General features: G+C 51.7%; 1 protein-coding gene across 5 annotated transcripts in view; it reads right to left on the bottom strand.

Annotated features, from left to right (window-relative positions):
- Cmip (c-Maf inducing protein) overlaps positions 1–24,320 on the bottom strand; it is a 204,488-nt gene that overhangs the window by 62,158 nt on the left and 118,010 nt on the right. For 4 of the 5 annotated variants that reach the window (NM_001163262.1, XM_006531434.3, XM_011248527.2 and 1 more), the window contains exons 2-3: positions 22,149–22,274; positions 14,341–14,391 (exon numbers count right to left, since the gene is read on the bottom strand). In NM_001163262.1, coding sequence (NP_001156734.1) covers positions 14,341–14,391; positions 22,149–22,274 — 177 coding nt within the window. Of the gene's footprint in view, positions 1–14,340; positions 14,392–19,823; positions 20,004–22,148; positions 22,275–24,320 lie in introns of those variants that run through there. The other variant, XM_006531436.2, reaches the window with a different exon arrangement.

Here is a 24,320-nt window from a genome sequence, read left to right as displayed (position 1 = left end):
ATCCCAGGCACAAACCGATCCTCACACAGGTGAACCATGTGTTTCCCACCGAGTTCATGTTCCTTGTAGGCAGGGAGGAGCCTTCCGCTTTCTCCGAAATATGGTACAAGGTACCTAAGGCCATCTGGAGGAATGAGATGGCTGCTGGTAGCTTGTTTAGGGCAAGGAGGAGGAGAATCATAAACAAGGAGGAGAGCAACATCACAGACACATCCTTCCAACCACTGCCATGGACAGGGAACTCTGGGGGTGGGAGGGGGGTCTGGGACAAATGAAGATTTGACCTTGCAGAGCTGGGTAGGGCCTGGCAGTCTACCTACCCTAGGGGCTTTCAGGAAACCCTGGAGATGCCAGAGCCCTAGAAGAAGCAAGATTCAACCCCCATGCCTGCTGGCTGGCTGTAGGGTAGACAGACCCCAACCTGTGGCATAGATCAGGGAGCGATGGAAGGGACCATTCCCTTGCCTAGGGACACCCTGCTGGCAATGTGAGCTGAACTGTGTCTCTCCAGAAGTTATATCCCAATTCTAACTCTGGGCATCTGGGCTGTGTTCTTATTAGGAAACAGGGTCTTTGCAGAGGCAATCAAGTTAAGTAAGATGACACCATGCTGGGCTAGGCTGGGTCCTGAACTGGTGCCCCTGCAAAAATGCCACATGAAAGCTCACATACACACACACACACACACACACACACACACACACACACACACACACACACACGCACACGCGTGCACCCACCTACCCACCCCATACAATATGTGCAGACACGAGCAGGAAGCAGAGCTGCATAGACAGAACTAATAAGGGATAAGGGTTGTCCACAGTCCCCAGAAACTTAACAAAGATACTCTCAGAAGCCTCCAAAAGCGCAAGATCCTGCTCACAACCTTGACTCTGGACTTCTGGCCCCCAGAGCTATAAGACAGTGGGTTCTGGTTGTTCTAAGACAGTTGGACTTGGCTGGGCTGTCTTGGGAAACCCACGTGTCTGGGGGGGGGGGGCTGATCTATCTAGCCCTACCATTTAATCAAGGGGCCACAGAGCGAGAGACCCTCAGCTCATTCTCCATTGGAATATGCTGGTTTTCCTTTTCCTTAATCATCCTGGCCATCTGTTCCCTGACAGTGGGCCATAACGCCTGCATTACCACCCCAAAGCCTGCCTTGGCCCTTGCCACAGTGCACAAGCCCCAGCCCTTTGTGGCCTCCAGCAGGTTGGGCGCTGGGCCCAGCCACCCGCAACCTGCACACCTGCATCATCTGTGATGTCAGAGAGAGCTACCTGGGGACCTGGCAGGCTGCAGGAAGAACTTCCAGGAGAATTCAGACAGGGACGTCAGCCGCCGCTGACGTACGGGTCCTTGGCAAAGAGGAGCCACGGGGGAAGATTCTACCCAGCATCTTCCTTTCACAACAGTAGACATCGTCAAACCACCCACGGGCCAAGTCTTCTTCCCACGAGCTTCCCCGGTACTAACGCCCACCCTGACAACCCTGCTAAGATGCTCAATCCTGAGTATACATCAGAAGCAACCTAAGGCTTACGAGACTCCACGCTCAGGTGGACCCACCCCTCTAGCCTGGTGTACTGTAGATGGGTGGTACCCAGACATTGGTACTTCACTGCATACCATCTCTGTTCACAGAAGCATTGTTTACAACAACCAAGAGATAGAAACAACCCAAGTTCACAAGCTCAGGAGCCAACTGTTACACATACATACATACATAACACTGGAATATTATGCAGCCTTCAAAAGGAAAGAAACGCTGACATGTGCTACAGCACACATGACCTGAAAGACATTCTGTTGAGTGACATGTGGCCAAGTCTCATGTGATGCCACTTGTGTTAAGGTACTGAGAGTGGTCAGCTCTATAAGTTTAGCATGCAGAATGACAGTTGTTGGGGCTGGGGACTGGGAAATGGGGCATTACCTTTTAATGGGGACAGAATCCTAGTTTGGGAAAACAAGGGTGGTGGTCTTGAGAACATGATATGATGGCTATGACTGTACTCTTAAGATGAGCAGGTGGCAGGTGGGCTGGGCTAACTTTCTCAACGGCATCACTTCCCACCCTCTTCACACTACTGAGCCATTACACTCAGGGACACTGAGGTGACCTGGGGTCCTGTGGCAGCTACAGCATTAGTGTCTCATCATATGTAGGTCTGAGCACCTGGCTCTCCTTTCTCAAACACCTGCTGGGAACGACTCCAACCCAGTTCCTGTTGCTTGCCCTCCTGCCTGCTTCTGCAAGCAGCTACGTCACACACACTGCCAGAGGTAGTGTTGTGAAAGACAGATGCCGAGTAGAATCCTGATCCCGTGGCTCCTCAAGAAACTTCCAGGTTCTAGAAGACATCAAAATGAGGCTCTGCCTCCCAGCCTCAGCTTAGGGGTTCACTCTGGCAGTGCTTTGGGCTTGGTGACCTTAGTAGCAGGCCTTCTCAATTGACCAGGACCCTACCCATGACAAATCACTGTACGCTGGCAGTAAAGGCTGCAGCAGGGCCTCTCACTAAGCATTAAAGCCAGGTGGAGCTGTTCGAGCGCAAACGCATACGTGTGCTGGTTTGTCTTCACTGTCAACTTGGTGGAATTTGGAGCCACCTGGGAGACATTCTTCAAGCATGTCTGTGAAGATGTGACCGGAATGGGAAGACCCACCTTCTCTGTGGCAGTACCCTCTCCCGGCTAGGATGTCAAGCTGAATAAAATGGAGCTGAGCCCTGCGGACACCACGTGACCTCGTGTTCCTTCTGCCGGCACCACCCCTGCCATCGTGGACTGTTCGTTCACGGTATGAGCCGACACGAACCCTTCTTTAAGCTGCTGCTTTTAAAAAATTACGATTTACTTATTTTATGCATGTGAGCATTTTGCCTGCATGCACGTATGTGCACTGTATGTAAATCTAGGGCAGAACATGGTATCTGTTGGATCCTGGGAACTGGAGTTATAGACAGCTATGAGCCATGGCACTGTACAGGTGCTGGGCAGCCTGTACTAAGCTGCAGGCATGAGACCCTGTCACAGGAGCCTGGGTGACACAGTCTGACTCTCCTAAGCAGCCATGAGACACAGGCCCCGTGAGCCTCTCTTTGAGAACTGCTAAAACATGGATTTAAAAATCCTTTGTCTGAATTGGTTGGGAGGCTTGGGACAGAGGCAACCTATGTAGAAAATTGAACTCAGACTCTGACAAGAGCCTTAAAAGCCAGCAGCTACAGATGCCCGCTGCCATCTTGGCCAGTGTGAAGAGACCCTGACCTTCTGGGTATCGTGTATTATCATGGTCCTAGAAATCTATCCCGTTTGAGGACAGACACAGCCCCTTGCACAGAGTCTGACCCAAGCCTTGGTAGATCTGCGCTGGTTTTCCTACCACTCCAGGAACACATTTACCTGGTACAATCCTACTACCACACTGCAGCCCTGTTAGGAGCTGATTTGTGTTCCCGTGAGTATCTCTGCCTGCCTTTGGCTCTCCGTATGCGCTGGGGCTACTGTGAAAACTCAAAGCACCTAATGTCACAAGGGCCTCAGGCTTTTGACACCAACTCTGGCCAATTAACTTCTTCCCAAGCTTCTCCTCCCCCAGACCTGTGCCACCATGCCACCGTGCCACCGCGCCACCGGGCAAGTCTAAATACCTCTGGAAGAGTTAGGGTGAATTCCTCCGTGTGGACAGCTGTGGCTTTTTCTTTTATGTCTCTGTTGAGCCAAGCCAGTGGGCGGGCAGGAGACACTGAGGGCCAACCCAGAACTGTGGGCCACCGTCCTCTCTGCCAGTGGCTACTCAATCATCATGCCACCCTGAAAGCAAGACAGCACCCCACTGCTCACCACAGCCTCCTGAAGGACGGAGGTCATGTCAAATGGCGACGCTGCCTCCTGGTTATGTCTGGAAAAACTCATCCACAAAGAGAAGTGGGGAGGGGATCAAATAGAATTCTGCTTTAAAGGGCAGAAAGAGGGCTTACCCACAAACCATGTACGTGAAAACCCTCCCTGTGCGGCTCAGTGACTCATCGGTCCCCATCAAAGCGGGTGCTCATGACACATGGAAGCTCCAGTCCCCGCCAACCCCCCTTGCTTGGAAGGAAAAAACAACCCACAGCTGCCACTTCTTTCCAGAATGCTGGGAGAGCCACCATGCTGCTCCAGAGGCCCAGGCTGGGAGAGCCACTGTGTCGCTCCAGAGGTCAGGCAGGCCTTCACATCAAAAGGGAAGGGAGTCTCAGCGCTCAAAGCCAGGTTTCTAGGAGGGCTGGGGAAAATCAGGAGGGTTCAAGGACAGTTCTGGTGCCCCAAGAACATGAAGAAGACTCAGCTCTTTGGTCTTTTATCACGTACACGTGTGTGTTGTACACGTATGTGTGTGGAAGCTCCAGTGCTAACACCTGGATATATTCTCTCTTCCTTCGCTCTCTCTGTCTCCCTCTCTTTTCTTTCTTCTATTCTAAAGATTTATTTATTTTTACGTATATGAGTACACTGTAGCTGTACAGATGGTTGTGAGCCTTCATGTGGTTTTTGGGAATTGTATTTAGGACCTCTGCTTGCTCCAGTTGACCACTCTCTCTCCAGTCCACCTCACTTGCTCAGTCCCTGATTGCTCTAGCCCAAAGATTTATTATAATATATAGGTACGCTGTAGCTGACTTCAGACACACCAGAAGCGAGTGTCAGATCTCTTGTGAGCCACCATGTGGTTGCTGGGATTTGAACTCAGGACCTTTGGAAGAGCAGTCAGTGCTCTTACTCGCTGAGCCATCGCACCAGTCCTCCTCCTGTTCTAGACAAGTTCTCTCATTAGGATGTGGCTCTTGCTGGTCAGGTGAAGCTGAATGATCAGTGAGTCCCAGGAATCTTATCGTCTTTGCCCTGCCAGCGTTGAGGTCACAATCATGTGCCACCCTATCTAAGAAAAAACAGGGAGGTCCTGATGGCCCTCTTTCCTACCTATCTTCCCCTCCTCTCCCCCACTCTCTAGCCTTGCTGCTTGGGGTAGGTCATGGTCTCTAGTCTGAGTTCCGGATGTTTGGTCTATGGCATAGGGAGGCCAGTTCCCCAGGGTGCGGACTGGTTAGCAAAGTCCCTTGTGCTGTTTGTAGACAGCGCAAATCCTCTTCCTTGGTCCTTTCAGGAACCCTGTTGCCTAATACAGATGTCAATGAATTATTAAAGATCTGAAGCCCCATCTGGCCGCTTTGAGCTCAACCAGCCGCCCCTGTTCCACCTGTAGCCCAAATCCCTGTTACAAAGGCTCCACAGGACCAGCCAGAGGCCTTCTCACTGGACAAATGCCCGAGAGAAACAGCTCCAAGAAGGAAGTTCTTGTTTGGCTCACTGCTTCAAAGGTTGTGTTCAGAGCTGCCAGACTCCATTGTTTCTGGACTTGAGGTATGACAGGGCGACCGAGGAGGTATGCTGTTAGGCTGAGGAGGCCTCTCAATTAACTCACAGCAGCCAAGAAGCAAAGAGAACAAAGATAGGGGTGAAATATGTCTTTCAAAGGAATACCTCTAGGGACTTACTTCCTCCAGGGAGGCCCCCCAACTCCTAAAGTGTCCATCAATAATCAATTCTGAATAATTTTATTAAGTCCTGTTTGGGTCTGTCAAAAGTATTGATCCACTCAGGATGCCCCAGGAACCACTCACTTCTAAGAAGCCCACCAGCTGGCAACCAACTCCTCCATGAATGTATGAGCCTGTGACATCTCCATCTCAATCCTTAGCACTGTGGTATACAAATATTAAATAGAAAGTTCCAGAATAACATTGCTTGTAAGTTTGCCACTCAGCACTGTTTCGAGCAGTATATAATGAAGGTTAGTAACAACCCGCTCTTGATTCCGGTCAGATACGGTGTGTCCGTGTTGTGTATGCCTCTAGCCTGTCAGTACTATCTCCTTAATCAATCGGCTGTTGTGGTGTCAGGTTTGTGCTTTCCTTGTCCTCCCTTGAGTTAATAATGGTCTCTGGAAACCGGGCATGGTGGTGCATGCCTTTAATCCCAGCACTCGGAAGGCAGAGGCAGGTGGATTTCTGAGTTCGAGGCCAGCCTGGTCTACAGAGTGAGTTCCAGGATAGCCAGGGCTATACAGAGAAAGAAACCCTGTCTGGAGGGAAAAATAATAATGGTCTCTGGGTCCACCAAGAACAGCTTGAGGGCACTGAACAAGGACGTACGTATGGACCCCGGAGCTAGCTGGTCTGGAACGTGGCAAAACACAAGCAACGCATCACAGAGACGCAGAGCTCAGGGACCAGCTGGGCTTCGGTGGATCTCTCCCTGAATCCACAGACACCCCACTATATGTAAGAGGAACAAGGTCCCGAAAGGTGAGCAGAGGAGAATCCTGAGGCATTTTAAAAGGAAAATGTCCTGAGCAGCCTATGTGTTAGGTCACTGGCAGGGACAGCTGGAGGGAAGGCAGGCCGGAGAAGGGCGACTCGCTTTCTACTCTTATGCTTTTCCATGATTTTAAAGGACCGCCTCGGACCTGTGCATGGCTCTGTTTCTGAAATTTAATTTTTCACTTGAACATTCCATACACGACGAGTTCTGTGTCTGCATCCCCTCTACCCCCGCCAACCCCTCCCATCTCCACCCTTACACCTCTTCCTTAATTACTATTGCTACACACACACACACACACACACACACACACACACACACTCACGCACACACACGAGTGCATAGCCTATTACAAGTATAGACTTTATACACATACAATAGAACCTACTCAGTCCATGTAGCATTGGTCTTATGCCGGTGTGCTAGGGTGACCACTGGGGACTGGATAATCCAACAGGTAGCTCATCCCTGAATGAAACTGATTCTTGATCTTTCAGTGGCTACTGATCACCTTGCAGTAGGGTTTCTTCTGTCCACATTCTTATGACAGCCGGTTCCATTATGTAGGTCTGGTTTAGACAACTCTGTCATCGAAATTTTGTGGGTACAGCACCCCTGTCGTGCTTACATGCATGCTAACATGTGGACAATCTCTCTCTACCTTCTACCAAAATTTGCTCTGAGTCTGGTGAAGATAACAGTCAACTAACCCTGCACACTCGGCAGTGAGGGCATGTGTGCTTTGTTACATGTGACTGTTAGGGCATGTGTGCTTGGTTACATATTCAATTTTTTAAGACCATAAAAAGGTGTGAACAGGTTCATAGCAGGCAGGGATTCTTGTGAAGTTCTCTTTCCTTTTTAATATTTAAAAACAAGCAAACAAACAAACAAATAGGAAATGCCCTTCTTAGTACCCCTAGGGCTTTCATTCCCACCTCTGAAGTGGGATATATACAAGCATTCTGGAAAATGAGTGGTCAGCTCTTGCTCAAGGTGACTGTCAGTGTGCCCCACAGCCTTGTGATTTAACTCCCACACACCCATGAGGGGAATGTGGGCACAGACACCAGAGTTTTCCCGATGGTCTTCTCTGGACCAGGCTGGATTTAAAAACTGAGACACAGACACAGAGCAGAACAAACGCCACCCAGCACTAACAGAATGCAGTGTCACTACACAAAGTCTTAAGACATCTACGTCTTACACATGTAATTTTCAGCGTACTAGCCCAAGGCACAAACGAGTCCATTCACAATTCTGAGTTCAAGTGGGCCAAAGAGATGGAGGAGCTCAAGTAGGAGGGTGGGCCCTGGAGAGCCAGCGCATGTGGTCACACCCCAGGGAACCCGGGGAGAAGTCAGCCGGCCCCCGCTTTTGATCTGTATGTTTCTCTCTAGAGAAACTGAAAACTGATCGAAAGGACAGAAGAGCCCGTAACAAGCCAAGTGTGGGACACGGGTCCATAATGGCATCTCATCTCGGCTGGCGAAGAGGCCTTAGCGGGAGGACTGAAGTAGCTTGCCTAGCTCTTGTCTCCAAAACAAACAAGCAAAACTCAGGGTGGGGGATGTAGCTCAGTGGTCCAGTACTTAATCCCCAGCACTGGAGAGAAAAAAGGAGAGGCTGAGAAGGAGGGGACGTGGGAGGAAGAGGGCAGGTGTACCACGTGGGGAAGCGGAGAGACTGTAGGTTTAGGGTGGGGGTCCTGACCCTCACCTCCGTGTCCTTCTGTGTCTCTAACTTTGCCAAATTCTGGAAGAAGCTGGAGGGATGGGACAAAGCTAACTCAGAGGCCACCCAGCTCGGGTTGCATCCCAGCCCTGCTGGCGTCCAACAGTGAGACACTCAACCCACCCTTGTGCTCCCTCAGCTCATCCTTTGACATGGGCCTCATCGAACCATCAAATCTCCCAAGATCAGAAGGTGGCTAATAATTGTTTTCTTCCCTCTGCCACAAAGGAAGCCTGAGAGTGTGACTCTCATCCCCAAGGCCACCGAGCCTCAGCCATTTCTTAGTTTCAATCCCAGGAGCTCCCCTTGTTGTTAGTTACGGGGACCCCAGTGACTCTCCGAGGGGCCGCACAGAGGCTGGAAGACACTGGAGACTGATAGCCTGGGCCACCAAAGGCCTCCACACTTGGGTCCCCAGTGCCAGCCGCCTTGGTTTTCTGGGTCATCACAGGGCCTTCCTGCATTCTGGAGTAGGGTAGCCTCTTGCAGGGTGGGAACAGCTCAATGTTTACCATGCTCCAAGAACCCTCTGATCCTTCTGGGGCTGAATGCAGAGCTAACCTGCGTGGGCAAGGCAGGTCTACGGTGGGGCTATAAAAAGGACCAAGGCCCTGACCTGGCCTGCAAGAGTGCCGAGGCTGTGACTGGGAAGTGAGGGGCCAGGCCAGGTCCAGGCACCAAATAAAAGGGAGTGGTGTGGTATATCTGGGCAGGTGTGGGAGTCAGGTATGACTGTGGCTATCCCAGCAGGCAGCCAAGGGCAGGTAACCAGCGCCCCTTCACCCTTAACCCTCAGCCCCATCTGTGAGTCATTCCAGGCTTCCAAGGACACAAAGCTCTCTCCCATGGGTGTTGTAGACATTCAGGACTGAGGACTTAGACAGGGGCCTGTAAAAGCTGTCTGGGGAGGGTAGGAGATACACTCAGGCCCTCTCCCTCTGGCCATCAGACTACTAAGACAATGGATCCCCCAAGCAACTAGAATTTCTGCCATGCTGAGAGAATGAAAAGGCTGGAGCCCTAGTGCCAGTAAGAGGAAGAACCCGGATCCCTCAAAGGGGAGTACACACGGTTCTGACTGCTCATGAGACTGCCTCACCGGAGGGTCTGGAGCTGAGAGACTTAGGGGTCCACCACTCAGCAGGGGCTGCTCAGCTGCAGAGTTGCAGTCTCTGTATCTATGCCTCATGTCATAAAAGATAGACTCTGGGAGATGGGTGGGGTGCGGTTGCTGGGACTCTTGGTCCTTCCTTCCTATTTTTCCATATCACCTCTCCGTTTAATTGGCATACCCGGGGTCTGGGGGAAGCCTGGGTTGTTGCTGTCTGTGCCCTAGATCTGAGCCTAAACTCCCCAGTATCAATCCATGAGACATATACGTGTTGAGTGTGTTTGACTATGTGCCTGTGTGTGCTTTGTACTCAAGGGTCTGGAGCCATGTTCCAGGCCAATGTGGGACAAGGGTGGTGGGGAGGCGGGGGACAATGGAATGTTGAGTTCTGGAGTCAAGTCAGGCCTTTATTCAAAGGCCACATGACTGGGTGAAGTCAGGTTTGACTTCTCAGCCCCACTGTCCACACCTGAAATAGGAACCCCGGGGGAAGCAGCCCCTTCCTTGCAATTGTGATGTTCAGTCATTATCAGTGCGTGGTGAGCTCTGTGACCGGGAACCTGTCTATCTGGATACCCCAGGAGGGGGTCTACAGACCAGAGTGGAAAAAGAGACCAAGCCACAGCCCCAAATCCAGGAGGGGCACCGGGGGTGTGTGTCTTTCAAAGTGTGACTTCCTGACCATAAAGAGACAGAGCCAGGGTGACAACATCACTGAAGCACCTTGTACTTCCAAGCCAGGAGGGCTCTGGCTTGGCCTTCAGCAAGGGGTGCAGGATGGGGTGGGGCACGTGTCAACTCAGGGCCTTCTGTCATTCTGACTTGGTCCTCCAGCAATTCTGGCACAGGTCAGACCCCTCTTTGTGGAGAAGGTGGGGTAAGATTCCTGTACTCTTGGGCTAGGGAGATGGCTCAGCAGTTAAAAGCACCAACTACTCTTCCAGAGGTCCTGAGTTCAATTCCCAACAACCATGTGGTGGTTCATAACCACCTGTAATGGGATCTGACGCCCTCATCTGATATGCATGAAGAGAGGGATGGCGTATATGGAATAAATAAATCTTTTTTTAAAAAAGACTCCTGATAATATGAAGGACAAAGAGCTTGGTGGGTGACCCTGACGGCGGCCCTCTGTATGCATCACGGGTCACCTCACCACATGGCTGCATGGCAACTGCATAATGTACTTCTAAGAAGTCGTTTGTCCTTGGCAATGTCATCGTTCTCTTCACATCATTCTCTTCGTTTCACAGAGAAGAAAACTGAGGTCTCTGCACCACCAATACATGAGTACAATGGCCGCCCTCATACACTATAGTACTTTTTCTGTTCCATCCTCCCCCAAAGCACAGAGGAGAGACAGAGATCTTAAGACGGGTGGTGTGAAGTCATACCGCCTTCCAGGGACACGGGGAAGGCCTGCCAGGGAGAAGTAAGCAGCCAGGGCCAGGTCCATCCAAATGCACTCGTGGCTGGCCAGCCTATGTCACACCCCGCCTGCTCCCTGTCCCCTGGGGCCTGTTGTGATTTCAATGACCCACTTTCCCTGGAGAATGCAATCACTGTAGATTTTACGACTTGTGTGCAGTGGCCTCCAACCACACCAGGAAGCAAGGGCTGAGCCGCAGGGGCCTAGTTGTTTAGAGGAATGCAACAGACCTGTCTAGGGCCTCACCACCTCAAGGTGTTGAGGGGCAGGCTTGCCTCTCTCGGCTGTGTATGTTGGAGCCTCTCATCTCCAGAGCCCAGAGAGAAAATCAGGGCAGTTTCTCACAGAAGCACATGCCATGCACTCTCCTCAGCTTGGAACATGGTCAGTGTCACACAACCTAGGCTGTCCCTTCTTAGCTTAGTGCCCACAATGGACCTGTCCCTTCACAGTAGCATATATTTGGATGGGTCATTCTCGTTTGGGCCTGGAACGGGAGCTATGCCTTTCCTTTTATGGCCATGTACAATACAACACAACATAACATAACAGGCCTGTCTCCTCAGAGCTTTGTACACATGGAAGGATCTATCCCTCTCAGACTTGTCCCCTCAGAGTCTTTCACACACAGAAGGGCCCGTCTCCCTACATACAGAATGGACTGTGCACTGGTGGCCCTGTCCACGTTCGAGGCTGTTCCCTCGAAGCCTCAGGCACACGTAGGCTATCTCTGCAGACCCTGGCCTCAGAGGGCCTGGTCGGGAGACAAGGGAGCATCTGAGTCAGAACCGAGGCCTCATTAACTCTGTATGACTGTTTATGTCCCACACCCCAGGGGATTGGCCTCAAGGGCCTACTGCCTAAACCAAACACACAGCTTCCCCAGGGAGCCCTTGGGACTGCAGGCTGGGCTCCCGGGGGATTTAAGTCGGGCAGAACATCTCTTTCCCATCCCTTTCCTAGTATAGGAGGTACTGGTCCTCCACCCCATCATGGAACCACGAGTATCCCTGGAGTCCCCCGACCAAGGCTGCTGTGGGCAAGAGGAAAGCTCTGTCCAGGGAGAGAGGGAAAGAGAAGGAGGGAGACAGAAAGCACTATGCCAGCCTCATGTCTCCTCAGAGCAACGGCTAGCTCAAGAGAATCTATTCAGGCAGAGAAAATGGCGGGGAGGGGACCCCTCAGCCAAGAGGGCCAAGATAGCGGCGGGGGTGTGTGTGTGTGAGGGGACAAACAAGAAAACTCCAGTAAAAACTCCCTGACTTTAGAAAATGACAAGAATCCTACAAGGGGTCTTCAGTCACACCCAGCTGTGCTGCCCAGGACAGCCTAAAGTGGAATCTGCAGAATCCAGTGTCAGAGGAGCCCTGCTATTCTGGGGGAATCACATGCTGTGGGCTACAGCTAAGTCTTTTTAAGATCCAACTTTGCCCTCCTGAGGAAATACACTGCCCTGGGCAAGTCCAGGCACGGTAAACCAGGAGACACGGTATATCTGAGAGGCGTGCGTCACCCTACAAAAAGAGCACACTCTATATATACTTCCTGTTGTAGGCTGCATGCAGAAAACTCACAAATTCAAACTGTGGTTGTGGGATTGCTAAATGTCCTAAATTCTGACGCTCTGCTGTCTACTTTTTTTTTTTCTGTTAAAAATGGAAAAAAAAAAAAAAGAAGCAAGTAAATAAAACAGATCCACAATGGTTGCCTTCTTCACCTGTGGAAAGTGAGAGCGGCTGTCTCAGCCCCGAGGTGGTGGCACACGCCTTTAATCCCAGCACTTTGGAAGGCAGAGGCAGGGGGATCCTTATGAGTCTGAGGCCAGCCTGGTCTACAGAAAGTAGAGTAGAGTTCTAGGACAGCCAGGGACAGTTCCAAGACAGTGAGTCCCTGTCTTGAAAAACTAGCACATAAGAGAGGCTGTCTCAGGAGAAGCAGAGAGATGGCCATATCTAGAATGGACTGCTGAGTCCAACTCTCAGGCAGTTAGACTAAGGAGGCAGGATGGACCCTCTGGTCTAGCCTGAAGTTTCTGTTCATTTCTGGGCAAACTGTTTGGCCCTCTTTAGCTCTGGTGCCCATATTGGTTAAAAGACAGCAAACAGAAGTGTTTAAGCCGGGCCTTGCACATTACAGACATTTAGTAAATGAACAGTCAGCCAGATTGGTCTCGACCAGGACAAGAAAAAGTAAGGATTCAAATTCAATCCTTCCAGCTGACATTGGTAGCCAGGGTATTCTCCCAAAACATCTTATGAGTCTTTGTCACTTTGCAAGGGCAGATGGCAGGTCTTAACTCTCACATCTAAATCTCCAAGAGCCTTAACCAAATCAAGTTGCCTCATCGAGAGACCACTGCCACCTGGTGGCTACATACCCAAATCATCAGGGGGCCAACTGCCCCAGGGGAAGGACACTAACATCTCATACAAGCTTATATGGTGGGGATGAAGGTCTGGTAGGTCACCCTGGAGGAAGGGATAACACCTGAGGAGACCACCACCACCACCCTTTGATACCTCTGGCTTAGGTTTCTCAGGTGCTTTTAGACAGTTTTCACTGACTGAATTGAGTGATCATAAAGACACGAGGTGCCATCAGAATCGAGATCAGATATCCTCAGAACTGTTAGAAACCCAAGGATGTCCTGGCCAGCTCTGGGTTAATTTTATGAACCCCACATGTAATCCTAGGGTAGATCTCTGAAACCTTCTTTCTACCAAAGTCTCTTGAAACTGGTATGTGCCAGGGAGCCCAGCTTAAAACTCCATTTTCATGCCTTGATCTTGGTTACTTCTTGAAACGTCCTGAGCTCAGCCTTGTGGGTACGCCTGGAGTGACTCACCTCAAAAGGTGAATCAGGACCCCTAAACCCTCCTTGATCCTCACAGCTGAGGACCGAGCATTTCTCACACTTGAGCTTCCTCAGTCCCTCGCAGCAGCCGGGAACAGAGCCTCACCTTTCTCAGAGTGGGCCTGATGCAGATAGGAACGAACTTCACAGGGGAAATGGACAGCAGGAGTCTTGCCCAACTGCCAGGACACAGAAGGAGCTCAGTAGATGCAGTCTCACTGTGTAATGACTCACAACACCAGGGGCATAAACAAAGAATGACCATGCCCTGTGCCCAGTTCATCACTTGAGCAGGCCACTGAACATAACAGAAACTCTTCAGGAGAGCTAACCCAGGCCTAAGAAGTCAGAGCAGAAGTCTGTCTGCTCTCTCCTCGAACCAGAAGCCCGACACTTCTGTAAGGAGTGCTAATAGGAGTGAGGCCACGAGTCAGCCTACCAAAAGGAAGCAAGGCCGGTGAACATAGCCAGTATTTTCAACCACCCCCTGTCAAATTCTGTACAGCTTTCAACGCTTCTTGTTCAAGAAACTTTCTAGAACCCGGAGTCCAGCCTCCCAGAACCCCAGCTTTCCCCTCCCTCTGACAGAAGCAGACCTAGGAGATTTCTGGAAACAACTGGATATTTCCCAGATGAGCAGCCACCTACCAGGGACCTGCTCCTATCAGAAGGCACAACCCTTGGGGAGAGAGTAGAAGCTTCCAGCAAGAGCAGGACCCTCACTGAGCCACCCAAGAGGCAGAATGTTCCTCACCACCCGGCCTGTGTCCTGCCTGGCTCTCATCCATCACTCTAAGCCTCATGCAGCCACTGCCAACCAGCAGAAGGGGCCTGACTTACCTTCCACTGCAGAGAATGGAACCACTGATCTCGCAGGTAGCTGTTGGCAGCCTGTAACAACAAGAACAAGAAAATGGCAGGTCATCATTTTCTGGAATATCTCAAACCATCTTAACTGACCTTCACACAAGTCCCTAGCCACCAGCTTCTGCCCTGAGGTCCTGGCTTGCCTCCTAAAAAAATTATGCACTGACCATCAAGAGCAAAATCAGAACAGAAGACATGGTTGATGGTATGGGATAATTTTGCTGGGTATAATAGAGTCCCTACCCTGCTGGCTGGAACATTTTCCCTGAGGTTATGCATACTGAATGACCTTGGATGGATGATGGGAATTGGTGGAAGGTGATATAGTTGAGTGGACTAGTGCCTCTGTTCTGCCCAGACTGCTCAGGAACCCTCTCAAACCTGGGGTTCGACAGGATTCAAATGAACCCCACAACAAGCTTCCAATTTCTTGCCTATATCTGCCAGAGCTCAGCCTCAGAAAGACTCAGGCTCAAATCCTGGCCTTGATCACAACCTAGCTGTGAGCCAGTCACCCAGTAACACAAGGCCCTTCAGAAGCCTGTGAAGAGAAAGAAGCACCCTCTGAATGGTCATGTGGCTTTCAATGGCCCACTCACACCCCAGCTCTGGTCAGCACTGACCCAGTATCTCATCTCATGACACTGAGCCATGGGGTTTGCAACAGTGGATGGTACAAATACCGAGCAGATGTTCATAAAAGGCTCTCCAGAATAAAACAGCTCTGGCCTCAGCATGTGTTGTCTCTGGTGTAAATAATCTCTACAGTTAGCTCAGTTGAGGAGACTCACAGCTCTCATGAGTAAGTGTGTGTTAACCAAGCTGAGCCAGCTCCAGCATAGTCCTGGTCCACAGCCTTGCTTATGCTTTTAATATAGCACAATACTGGGAAGTAGTATTGGGGGTGGGGGTGGGGAGGCTCCAAAGACCTGCACAGGCCAACCAGCTGTGGTGGAAAAGGGACTCTGCACATCAAGGCTCTCGTGATGGCAAGATCACCTTGGACTGTCTAGGTGGTCTGGTGAGGTCACACAGTAAGAGGGAGGCAGAAGAGCCAATCGGACTGAAGCACGGAGATGGCTGAGGCCATAGACTCCAAGGAACAACCAGAATCTGAAAGGAAACAGACTCTTTCCTAGACCTAGGAGCAAAGCCCTGGTCACACCCTGTCACTGGCATGAGGCACTTCTGATCCCAGGAGGCAACTTCAGAAGATCCTACTGATCTTGGGATTAGAGTCAAGTCCAGCCTACCCTGGGTTCCCCTGCCACATTCCTGATACTGACTTGTCAGGGTCTACCTGTCTCAATGTTGCCAACAGTCTCATTCCCACCCCTCTTCCTTCTGACACACAGTACAAGCACACACAGTACAAGCACACACAGTTTGGTGACTGTGCCAGTGAGCATGAGCTGGTATGGCATGAAAGGGACCCTTCATTTGTGGGCAGAAGCACTGCTTTTAAGAGTTAGTGCAAGCTGGGCAGTGGTGGTGCACACCTTTAATCCCAGCACTTGGAAGGCAAAGGCAGGTGGATTTCTGAGTTTAAGGCCAGCCTGGTCTACAGAGTGAGTTCCAGGACAGCCAGGGCCATACAGAGAAGCCCTGTCTTGAAAAACCGGGATTAAAAAAATAAAAAGAGTCAGTGCATGATTTAACCCTGTCCCATGCAGGCACAGCAGAAATATCTCAGACGATGTGTACTACAGAGCAGAGCCTCAGGGAACTAGGCAGTGTGAACTGGTAGAAGGAAGCCTTGGCTGTTTTTGAACTACACAGGACTGGGGTTGCTTCCTCGGTGCAGGGGATCCTAGCTCGCCTAATCTATATGATTCTAGCATGGCCTAACACTGCACTGGGAACTCTCCACTTTCACCTACTCCCTCCGGTGCCTGCGCAACTCCTAGCCACACGGGTCATACCCAGAATGCCCCTTCTCCGGGATGACTGCCTCAAGCCTGGCTTTCCTCTGCCCGTGCTCATGTACCGTGACTCTGTCCTGTTCAGTTGTTCTCCTATCTGCAGGCTATGGCTCTGTCAGGTTGTAAACTATGTCTATGTGAGCATCACTGCATTTGCGAAACCCAGAGCAACGGAAGACTGGCTGGCATGTTGAATAAATGAGACAGGAGTGACTGAGGGGACGCATGCGTTCGTGAATATAGGGCAAGGAGGCATGGATGGGAGCATGGGGAGTAAGTAGGAAATGGCTGGAACAATGGGCAGGTAGATGGGTGGGTGGGTGGGTGGATGAGTACATGGTTAAGTACACAGGCAGAAGATGGGGTGGGTAGATAAACGGATAAAAATGTAGATATAAGAGCAAGAGGACAGGGGTGAGAGGAGTGGATAAATGGATACACAGATGCATGGAGGGGTGAGTGGTTAGACGGTTAGGTGTCTATGTGGATGGAAGGATAGAGAGGGCCACAGAGTGGCAAGTGGGTGAATGGGTGGGTGCGCGCGCAGATGGATGGATGCGTAGACATGTGGATGAGGAGGTGAGTGTGTAGACTAATAGATGAAGTAGGTAAGGAGGCAGATGGGAAAGTGGGTAGATGGATGGACGGATGGGTAGGTGTGTATGGAGATGGATGGATGGGTAAGTGTGTATGTATGCAGATGGATGGATGTATAGGGTATATGTAGATGGATGAATGGGTAGGTGTGTATGTATGTAGATATATGGTAGGTATGCATGTATGTGGATGGATGGATGGATGGATAGATGGGCAGGTATGTATGCAGATGGATGGATAAGCAACTGTGTATGTATGTATGTATATATGCAGATGGCTGGCTGGCTAGATGTGTGTGTATGTATGTGGATGGATGGATGGGTAGGTGTGCATGTACATGGATGGACGGGGTATGTATGTTGACAGATAAATGTGTAAGAGAACTACATAGGACTGGGGTTGCTTCCTTGGTGCAGGGGATCCTAGCTTGCCTAATCAATATGATTCTAGCATGGCCTAACACTGCACTGGGAACTCTCCACTTTCACCTACTCCCTCTGGTGCCTGCGCAACTCCTAGCCACCCGGGGCCACACCCAGAATGCCCCTTCTCCGGGATGACTGTCTCAAGCCTGTCTCCAGGTTCTTTTGGATGGACGATGCACAGGCATAGGAGAGGAAAGAAAGGAGGGAGGGAGGAAAATCGTAGGACCGATTCACAGTAAGTAGAGCGTCCATGTACCCATCCCATGGAACTTCAAAGAAATCCCTTCAGCTCTGACAAACCAAGCTCTTGACCACTGTGCTTCTGCTGAGACGAGCATGCATGGACGTATCTTCAGAAGCATGCATGGAGGTACATCCTTGGACACCTGTGTACCACACTTGGTCTATGTGCCTCTGTGGTAACTAAGGAGACAAATACTGTAGTGTGGTTACAAGTGAAGAAAGGAGGCCCAGAAGCCTCCTCTCAGTGCTCGGATCACACCTCAGGCTCATCTCCCTCCTAGCCTGCTTTCCCTGATACCCCTAGGGAGCAGGCAACAGATGTAACCTGGCTCCTGTGGATATGGGAGCTGCTCTGCCTCTTGACAGTCAATGAAAAACATGGCACCCGTTGGCCAGCATTGAGAACAGGGTGGACCAGGTGATGTATGACAAAGGTGAGATTCCCCCCACCCCGCCCCCCAGCAGAGGATGCCAGGAGACACTCTTGAATCTCAGTATAGGCCTCCCCAGGTGGATTCTGGCAGAGGACAAGTTTGCCTGGCTATGCTGCAGCCAGAAGGAGAGCCTCTGTCAAGTTCCCTTGAAGCCAAGGCTGGCGGCAGAGAGGAGACAGGACAACCCAGATCCCAGGGAACACCAGGCACAGTGAGTGGCCGGAGAGTGACTTGGAGGAGAATCCCCTAAAACCCCGGAGGGAGTCCACAGCCTACCTTGCCCCCCATGGCCCCAGGCTGGCTCTGGTGGCTCTCTGCCTGTGTCTGGCGCTAACCTTCCCACAGGGCTGGCTCCAGGCAAGCCTGCCCAACTTCCTCAGCGAGGCTGCCAAGTTCTAACTCATTGTTGCATTGTCCTCGAGGTGAGAAAAACAGCCTGGAGCCTGCAGGGACTGTTCCCAAGTTCAGCTTCCTGGCCCAATCTCCAGGAAAAACAGCTAAGAGCAGCCGGGAAAGCTCACTTGCTCTTGCGCGCTCTCTCTCTGTCTCTGTGTGTCTCTGTCTCTCTCTCTCTTCCTCTCCTATCCTCTTCCTTCCAGTAAGAAGGGAACAGTTGTCCATCTCCAGTGGGGCTTTCGAGACCCGGTAATGAGTGTGTGTGTGTGTGTGTGTGTGTGTGTGTGTGTGTGTGTGTAGGCACTGTCAGAAAGGAGGGCCCACTTTCCCTCCTTATTTAAACCACCTTGGGCTCTGTCTGCTCTTCCTTATGCCTTTTGCCTCCAGGTACTGTATTATTCCTTAGTGCTTAGCACTTAACCAGAAGGCACCAACAAGGTGCCTCAAGTAGGGCACACACAGTGTAGGTAGGTGCATAGAAGCTGGTCTCCTCACAAGAGCTCGATGTAAGGGGGAAACAAGATTAGCAGGCCTCTGTTGTTGCCGGGCCTCTAACAAGTGCTTAGGGAGGTCACACTAAAATCCCAGAAAGCCCAGGACCACTGACTGGCCCCCATGCTGGGCACTGGCACCTTGTCTACTGCACCTACAGGAGGCTTACACTCTGCTACTTAAGAGGCATGCCTAGGAAGGTTCATTCTTTCTGGAACTCCCAAGTCAGGTCCCCTGCAGGGGCTGGACTTCCAGTAAGAAAGTTATCGATCTAAGAAAACCAGAATGCGAACTGGAGAAGGAAGACAGAGATGGCTGCTCTGAGGCTAAGGAGACATTAAAGAAGGAGCAAACAGCAAAAGCTAGAGAGGGAGGGAGAAAGGAAGAAGGACAGACGGACACAGAGACAGAGGGGGATGAAGGGAGGAGAGAGACGGAGGACTAGAAAACACAGAAGGAACTAAGTGAGCCCTGGCACTCAGTGTGACTCAGGACGGAGAAAGCGCAGTTTCCAATCAATAGCATCAATTAAACCTGAACTCACGTCACCACAGAGGCCGGTGGCTGCAGTACTCATGCTCACTGCAAAACACTCCCGGACCTCTGTTATTCTGCAACAGGCCCACGGCGCTTCCACTAGACCACAACCCCTGGGCTGTGACCCTTTAGCCTACCTGACTGCTATCCCTCAGGTCCCTTCCCACCCGAGGGCCAATGCTCGATTATCGACTATCGTGACACACTGCGTGACAAAAGATCAGAATGCTCAGCAGGGACTCTAACCAGCAGCTCTGGTCTCGCCCTGGGGAACCGAGGAGCCATACACAATTACAGAGTCTAGGAAGGAGGCAAGGACAGACAGCCAACTTAATGTGCCTCCTTTGGCCCGATAGAGGTACAAGCAGAAGGGAGATCCCAGGGGTGGGCAGGGGCAAGGCTGCACCCACCTAACTCTCTGAAGGGAGACTGCGCTGCTTCCCTGAGATAGGCTCCGGATCACAGCAGTAGCTGGTGCGGCCTCCTCTCTTCTCCTCTCTTCTCCTTCCTTCTTCTCTCCTCCTCTGCTGCTCCTGCCTCTGGCAGAGCAGCCACCAAGCAGGGGCGGCAAGCGTGGAGGATGCTGGGGCAGCCTGGTTTGTCAGCCCGCAGGGGGAGCTCTGACGTCGCTCAGCCCACTGCAGCCTGGGAGAGTCATCACTACCACCAGCCAAGGGCCATGGCCAGGTTAAAGGGACATGCCCAGAGCTGGCCAGTGTGTCTTACTCCTCTGACCAGGGGTGGGGATGGTGGGGGTGGTGATGCTCTAGCCCTGGAAACAAAAGGCCGTTCTGCTAATACGTGGTGATCACCATCAACAGAGAAAACAGGGCTCCCTGGCTATTTCCCACATGTCCAGCCTTCTGCCCCTTAGCCCCTGATCTGTTGTCTAGGATCCCCTCTGTCCCTTAAGAGCTTTCTATGGCTCCCCAGTGTCCTCAGTATATAGTCTGAGGCTGACAAGACCACATCATCTAGATGCAGTCACGGGCAGTCACGGGCATCGACCTCACTCCTACCAGAGAGCCCCCTCCCACACTCATACTAGGTGTGCCCCTCTCTGGGGCACCCTCCTACTCATCCCTCTGCACCCCATATCAGTGTACATCCCTGGGGTGCAGCTGTCTCCCGAGGCCTGGTGAGTCACCCTCCCCTCCCCCTCCCGTCCCAGTCCTCTGGGATTCGTCTGTGTCTGAGTTGCAGCTTCTTCGGTAATCATGTGTTTATGGCTCAGTCTCCCCAGAGGCTGACAGTGAGGATGAGGATGGGGTTGTAGGGGCCAGAGAGAGGGGCAGGCTTGAAGCTGCATAACTGAGCAGTAAAGGCATTTCCAGAAGGCTGCCCTGCTGCCCTTCAGGGCCCTCCTTGTCTTGGCCACTGTTGCTCATGGGGTCAACCAGCCCCACAGGGCCTGGCATTGAGCAGCCTTGCAAAGATCCAGTGCTACAGTCTTCAGGGCAAGGGAAACAGAAGAGAGGCAGAGAGACCAAGGGAGGCATGGCAGAGGCTGGTTAGTCCCCCCTAAAGACAAGGAGACAGCCGGGCAGTGGTGGTGCACGCCTTTAGTCCTAGCACTCGGGAGGCAGAGGCAGGTGGATTTCTGAGTTCGAGGCCAGCCTGGTCTACAGAGTGAGTTCCAGGACAGCCAGGGGCTATACAGAGAAACCCTGTCTTGAAAACACAAAAACAAACAAACAAACAAACAAACAAAGGACAAGGAGACAACAGAGGGAACCAGGGGGCTCTGCTGGCCAGAGGGGACATGATGAAGATAGGGGGTGGGTGGGTCACAGAGGGCAGAGCACGGTGGCTGAGTTCCAAGATGGGCTACAGCAGGCATGGCTTTGGATGTCCTCTAAGAGAAGACAATATGGACAGGGATGTGTCACACAGTATCCCTCACACGGCTGCGGGTCAACTGCTCTCCTGCCTCAGGATGGTACCAGAAGGGCCATCAGCTGCTATGGTCAAAGGTGAGGATGGGGCCAGAGAATACAGCATACTCCCAAGCGACCAGCAAGGCCAGCCTGGATCCTCCATGAGGTTCGGGGCGGGGGGGTGGGGGGTGGAGAAGAAAGAATAGAGTTAGGAATTCTAAGCCAATCTTTAGGGTGGCCACCCTCCTCCTTTCCCACCATAAACTGACAGTGTGCTACACCATGGAGGGAGGGGCAAAAACTAAGTCTTGGTGACATCATTTGCCACCCGACCCGGGATCCCGCTGTTCTTTGCAAACCTCCTCCTGAACTTCTCAGCCATTTTAACAGCACAACCTATTCCTGTTCAACCTTCAGTCCTAATGATATTCGTGTCGTTTTCGACCTACGTGCTCACAGACACGCAGAGCCAGTACTTCCATTGTTTGCCAACACAAAACTGAGCTAACCAAAAAGATACAGGACACAATCCTCACTTAAGTCCAGCAGACAGCAAGCAGATCCACAACGAGGTGAGCCTCACAAGTTCCGAAGCCCATCTGGCCCGGGGACTCATTTTCGGCATTTTCAAAGCTGAGGCTACAGAGTTCAATTTTTCGAGACCCAGGAGGACGAGCAAGCTCCTAGACAGTGAGCAGCATGCAGCAGGTGTTTAATCCCTGCACGGCCCTCCCGAGAGTCTTTAATACCTTCGTGACTTTTAAGTTGACCAAAGCTAAGGTCTACAGAGGGAGCAGGTGAGAAGAGGATGAGGGACCGGGAGGAAAGAAACTGCTGGGTCATGCTTACTCTTCCTACCTGCAGCAGGACGGTCCCTCCGGGGATCGTGAGCTGTAAACAGTACTTCGGGGCGTTCTCCCAGGACAGCGGCTGAACGTCTTCAATGGCGCTGTAGGAGACCGAGTTTTCCATGTACCCAGACGGCTGTGCCAAAGAGAGAAAAACAAGAGCCTGTGAGAAGACAGCGCCATCACAGAAAGGAAGCTACCCAGGGACCAAAGGACCAGCTCTTGGCTGCCAGCATCCCGCTGTGGGGAGGGGCTGTGGAGGGAATTCATTCCACACCTAGGGTGCAAAATGAAGAAAAGGCAAGGGAACCCTCAGGTCAAAGGTGAGGGGTCACCCCCTGGTGACCACAGGCCCCAGCACAGGGCAGAGCTTGAATCTTAGCATCCCTCCCCAGTGCACCATCCTCCAAAGGCTCCTAACAGGTCCACCCCATGGAAATCACTCCTTACAGAAGCCTACAGACAGGACCTCTGACCCATCACGCTTCCTTGCCCCCAAAGCCCACAGAGCACATGCTGTCTTTCTTCAGTGCCCTGGACCACCACATGGCTCAATAGCATGTATTGAGAGAAAGCATAAGCATGGATCAGTGATAGGGGAAGAAGGCAAGACAGGCCTCAAGCCATCCATCCACACTGCCTCTAAGGGAGTCCCACCATCCCAGAGAAGCATCAGGGAAGCACATAGGCCATCGAGCCCTGCTAGGGTCTTCAATACCCCACATCCAAAATGCCAGAGGTCGGGGCAATCCGTGAAGACTGAAGACGTGCGGCAAGCTAAGACAAACGGCAACCTCCCACAGACCCCCATCATCGCACACACACATACACTGTTTCAGGAGCTCCAAGAGTGGAATGTCACAATGACTTTAGGGAGGAGGTGGCAGGGCCATCCATAGGGCACCCAGGTCTTGTGACCTTCCCACAGCTAAGAGTGAATGAATGTGTATACGATGCTATGCTGAAACAGGGAGGTGCGATTTAAAGTTCACAGCCTGGGTGAATATTTTCCCAGACACTTAGGCTTCTGATTTTTTTTTTTTCTTTTCCAACTGACAAGTACTGGCAGTGAGGGGAGCTGATGGCTAGACTGCCATCAGCCTGAAGTAAAGTGAATGACCAATGGAGGTTGGTTCAACAAGTATCCACTGAGCATCTAGCATATTCTAGGGGTTGTGGTGGGTATTGCATAAAACCGGAGTCCAGTGGGGTGAACAGACAACAAACAGAATATGGAGAATGAGGGGGGGGCAGTTGAGACGAGGATGGTGTATTGAATGGGGTATGGTGATGGGGCCATAGCATCAACTCAAAGCTAATGCAAAGGTCTGGGGACAGCGAGCGAGAGAGCTGAGGGAAGAGGTCAGGCAGAGATTAGGTAGCAGGTAGCACTTCTGGGGCCTAGGGACCACATCCCCATGAAGAAGGTGCGGCAGGAAATTCTAGCAGCATCACCGAAGCCACCAAGAACAGAGACAGGAGGACAGTGTTGGTGGGAGGTGGCTGGCCGCCGCAAGCCCTTCACACCAGTGTGCTGCTCCTCACTCCCCAGCAAGAGAAAGACCTGCAGACCCGTGTCCACCTGTGTAAGCCGCCCCTGTGCACAGAGGTTGCTGCGGGCAACCCCCACCCTACAACCTGGCCTGGCTGTTGCTGAAGCTGTGAGCAAAGCTTTCTGGGAAAGGGCCGGGGATAAATAAATAAGCACCCGTTGTTTTTTAAAAGCCAGACCGATCGCTTTTCCGCTGTCTGACTCAGCACTTGGCCCAAAGCAGTCTTCGGAGCCATTAAGACCTGTGTTTGAATCCCTTTACTGTGTGTCATTAAGACAGTTACAGCGCCTCTCTGAACCTGGTTCCTCTGACAGTAATTTCATAAACAGAACTGTGGAGAATATTCCAGGGGATCTAACTTGCCAAGGGCGTACTTAGCTCAGCATCTGGAACATACTGAAGAGACTGATGGAACGACTATAGTTTTTATCTCCAGCATCCTCTTCCCCAAACTCCAAAGCGCAAGTGAAGAAGTGCTCCTCCAGACACCTGCCTAAGCCGGACATCCCGAGGCTCACCTGCCATGCCAGCACTCAGAAGGCTGAGCATGCGAGGCCAGCCTGGGCTATCCAACAAGTTTGTGTGTCCAAAGCCGAAGGAGTACCCAGCACTCACGGGGGACAAGGAAT

This window comes from Mus musculus, chromosome 8 (assembly GCF_000001635.26).
Source record: "Mus musculus strain C57BL/6J chromosome 8, GRCm38.p6 C57BL/6J".
Classification (NCBI taxonomy): Eukaryota; Metazoa; Chordata; class Mammalia; order Rodentia; family Muridae; genus Mus; species Mus musculus.
The sequence above is the reverse complement of the archived record's forward strand: the minus strand, read 5'-3'. Positions and strand labels throughout refer to the sequence as shown.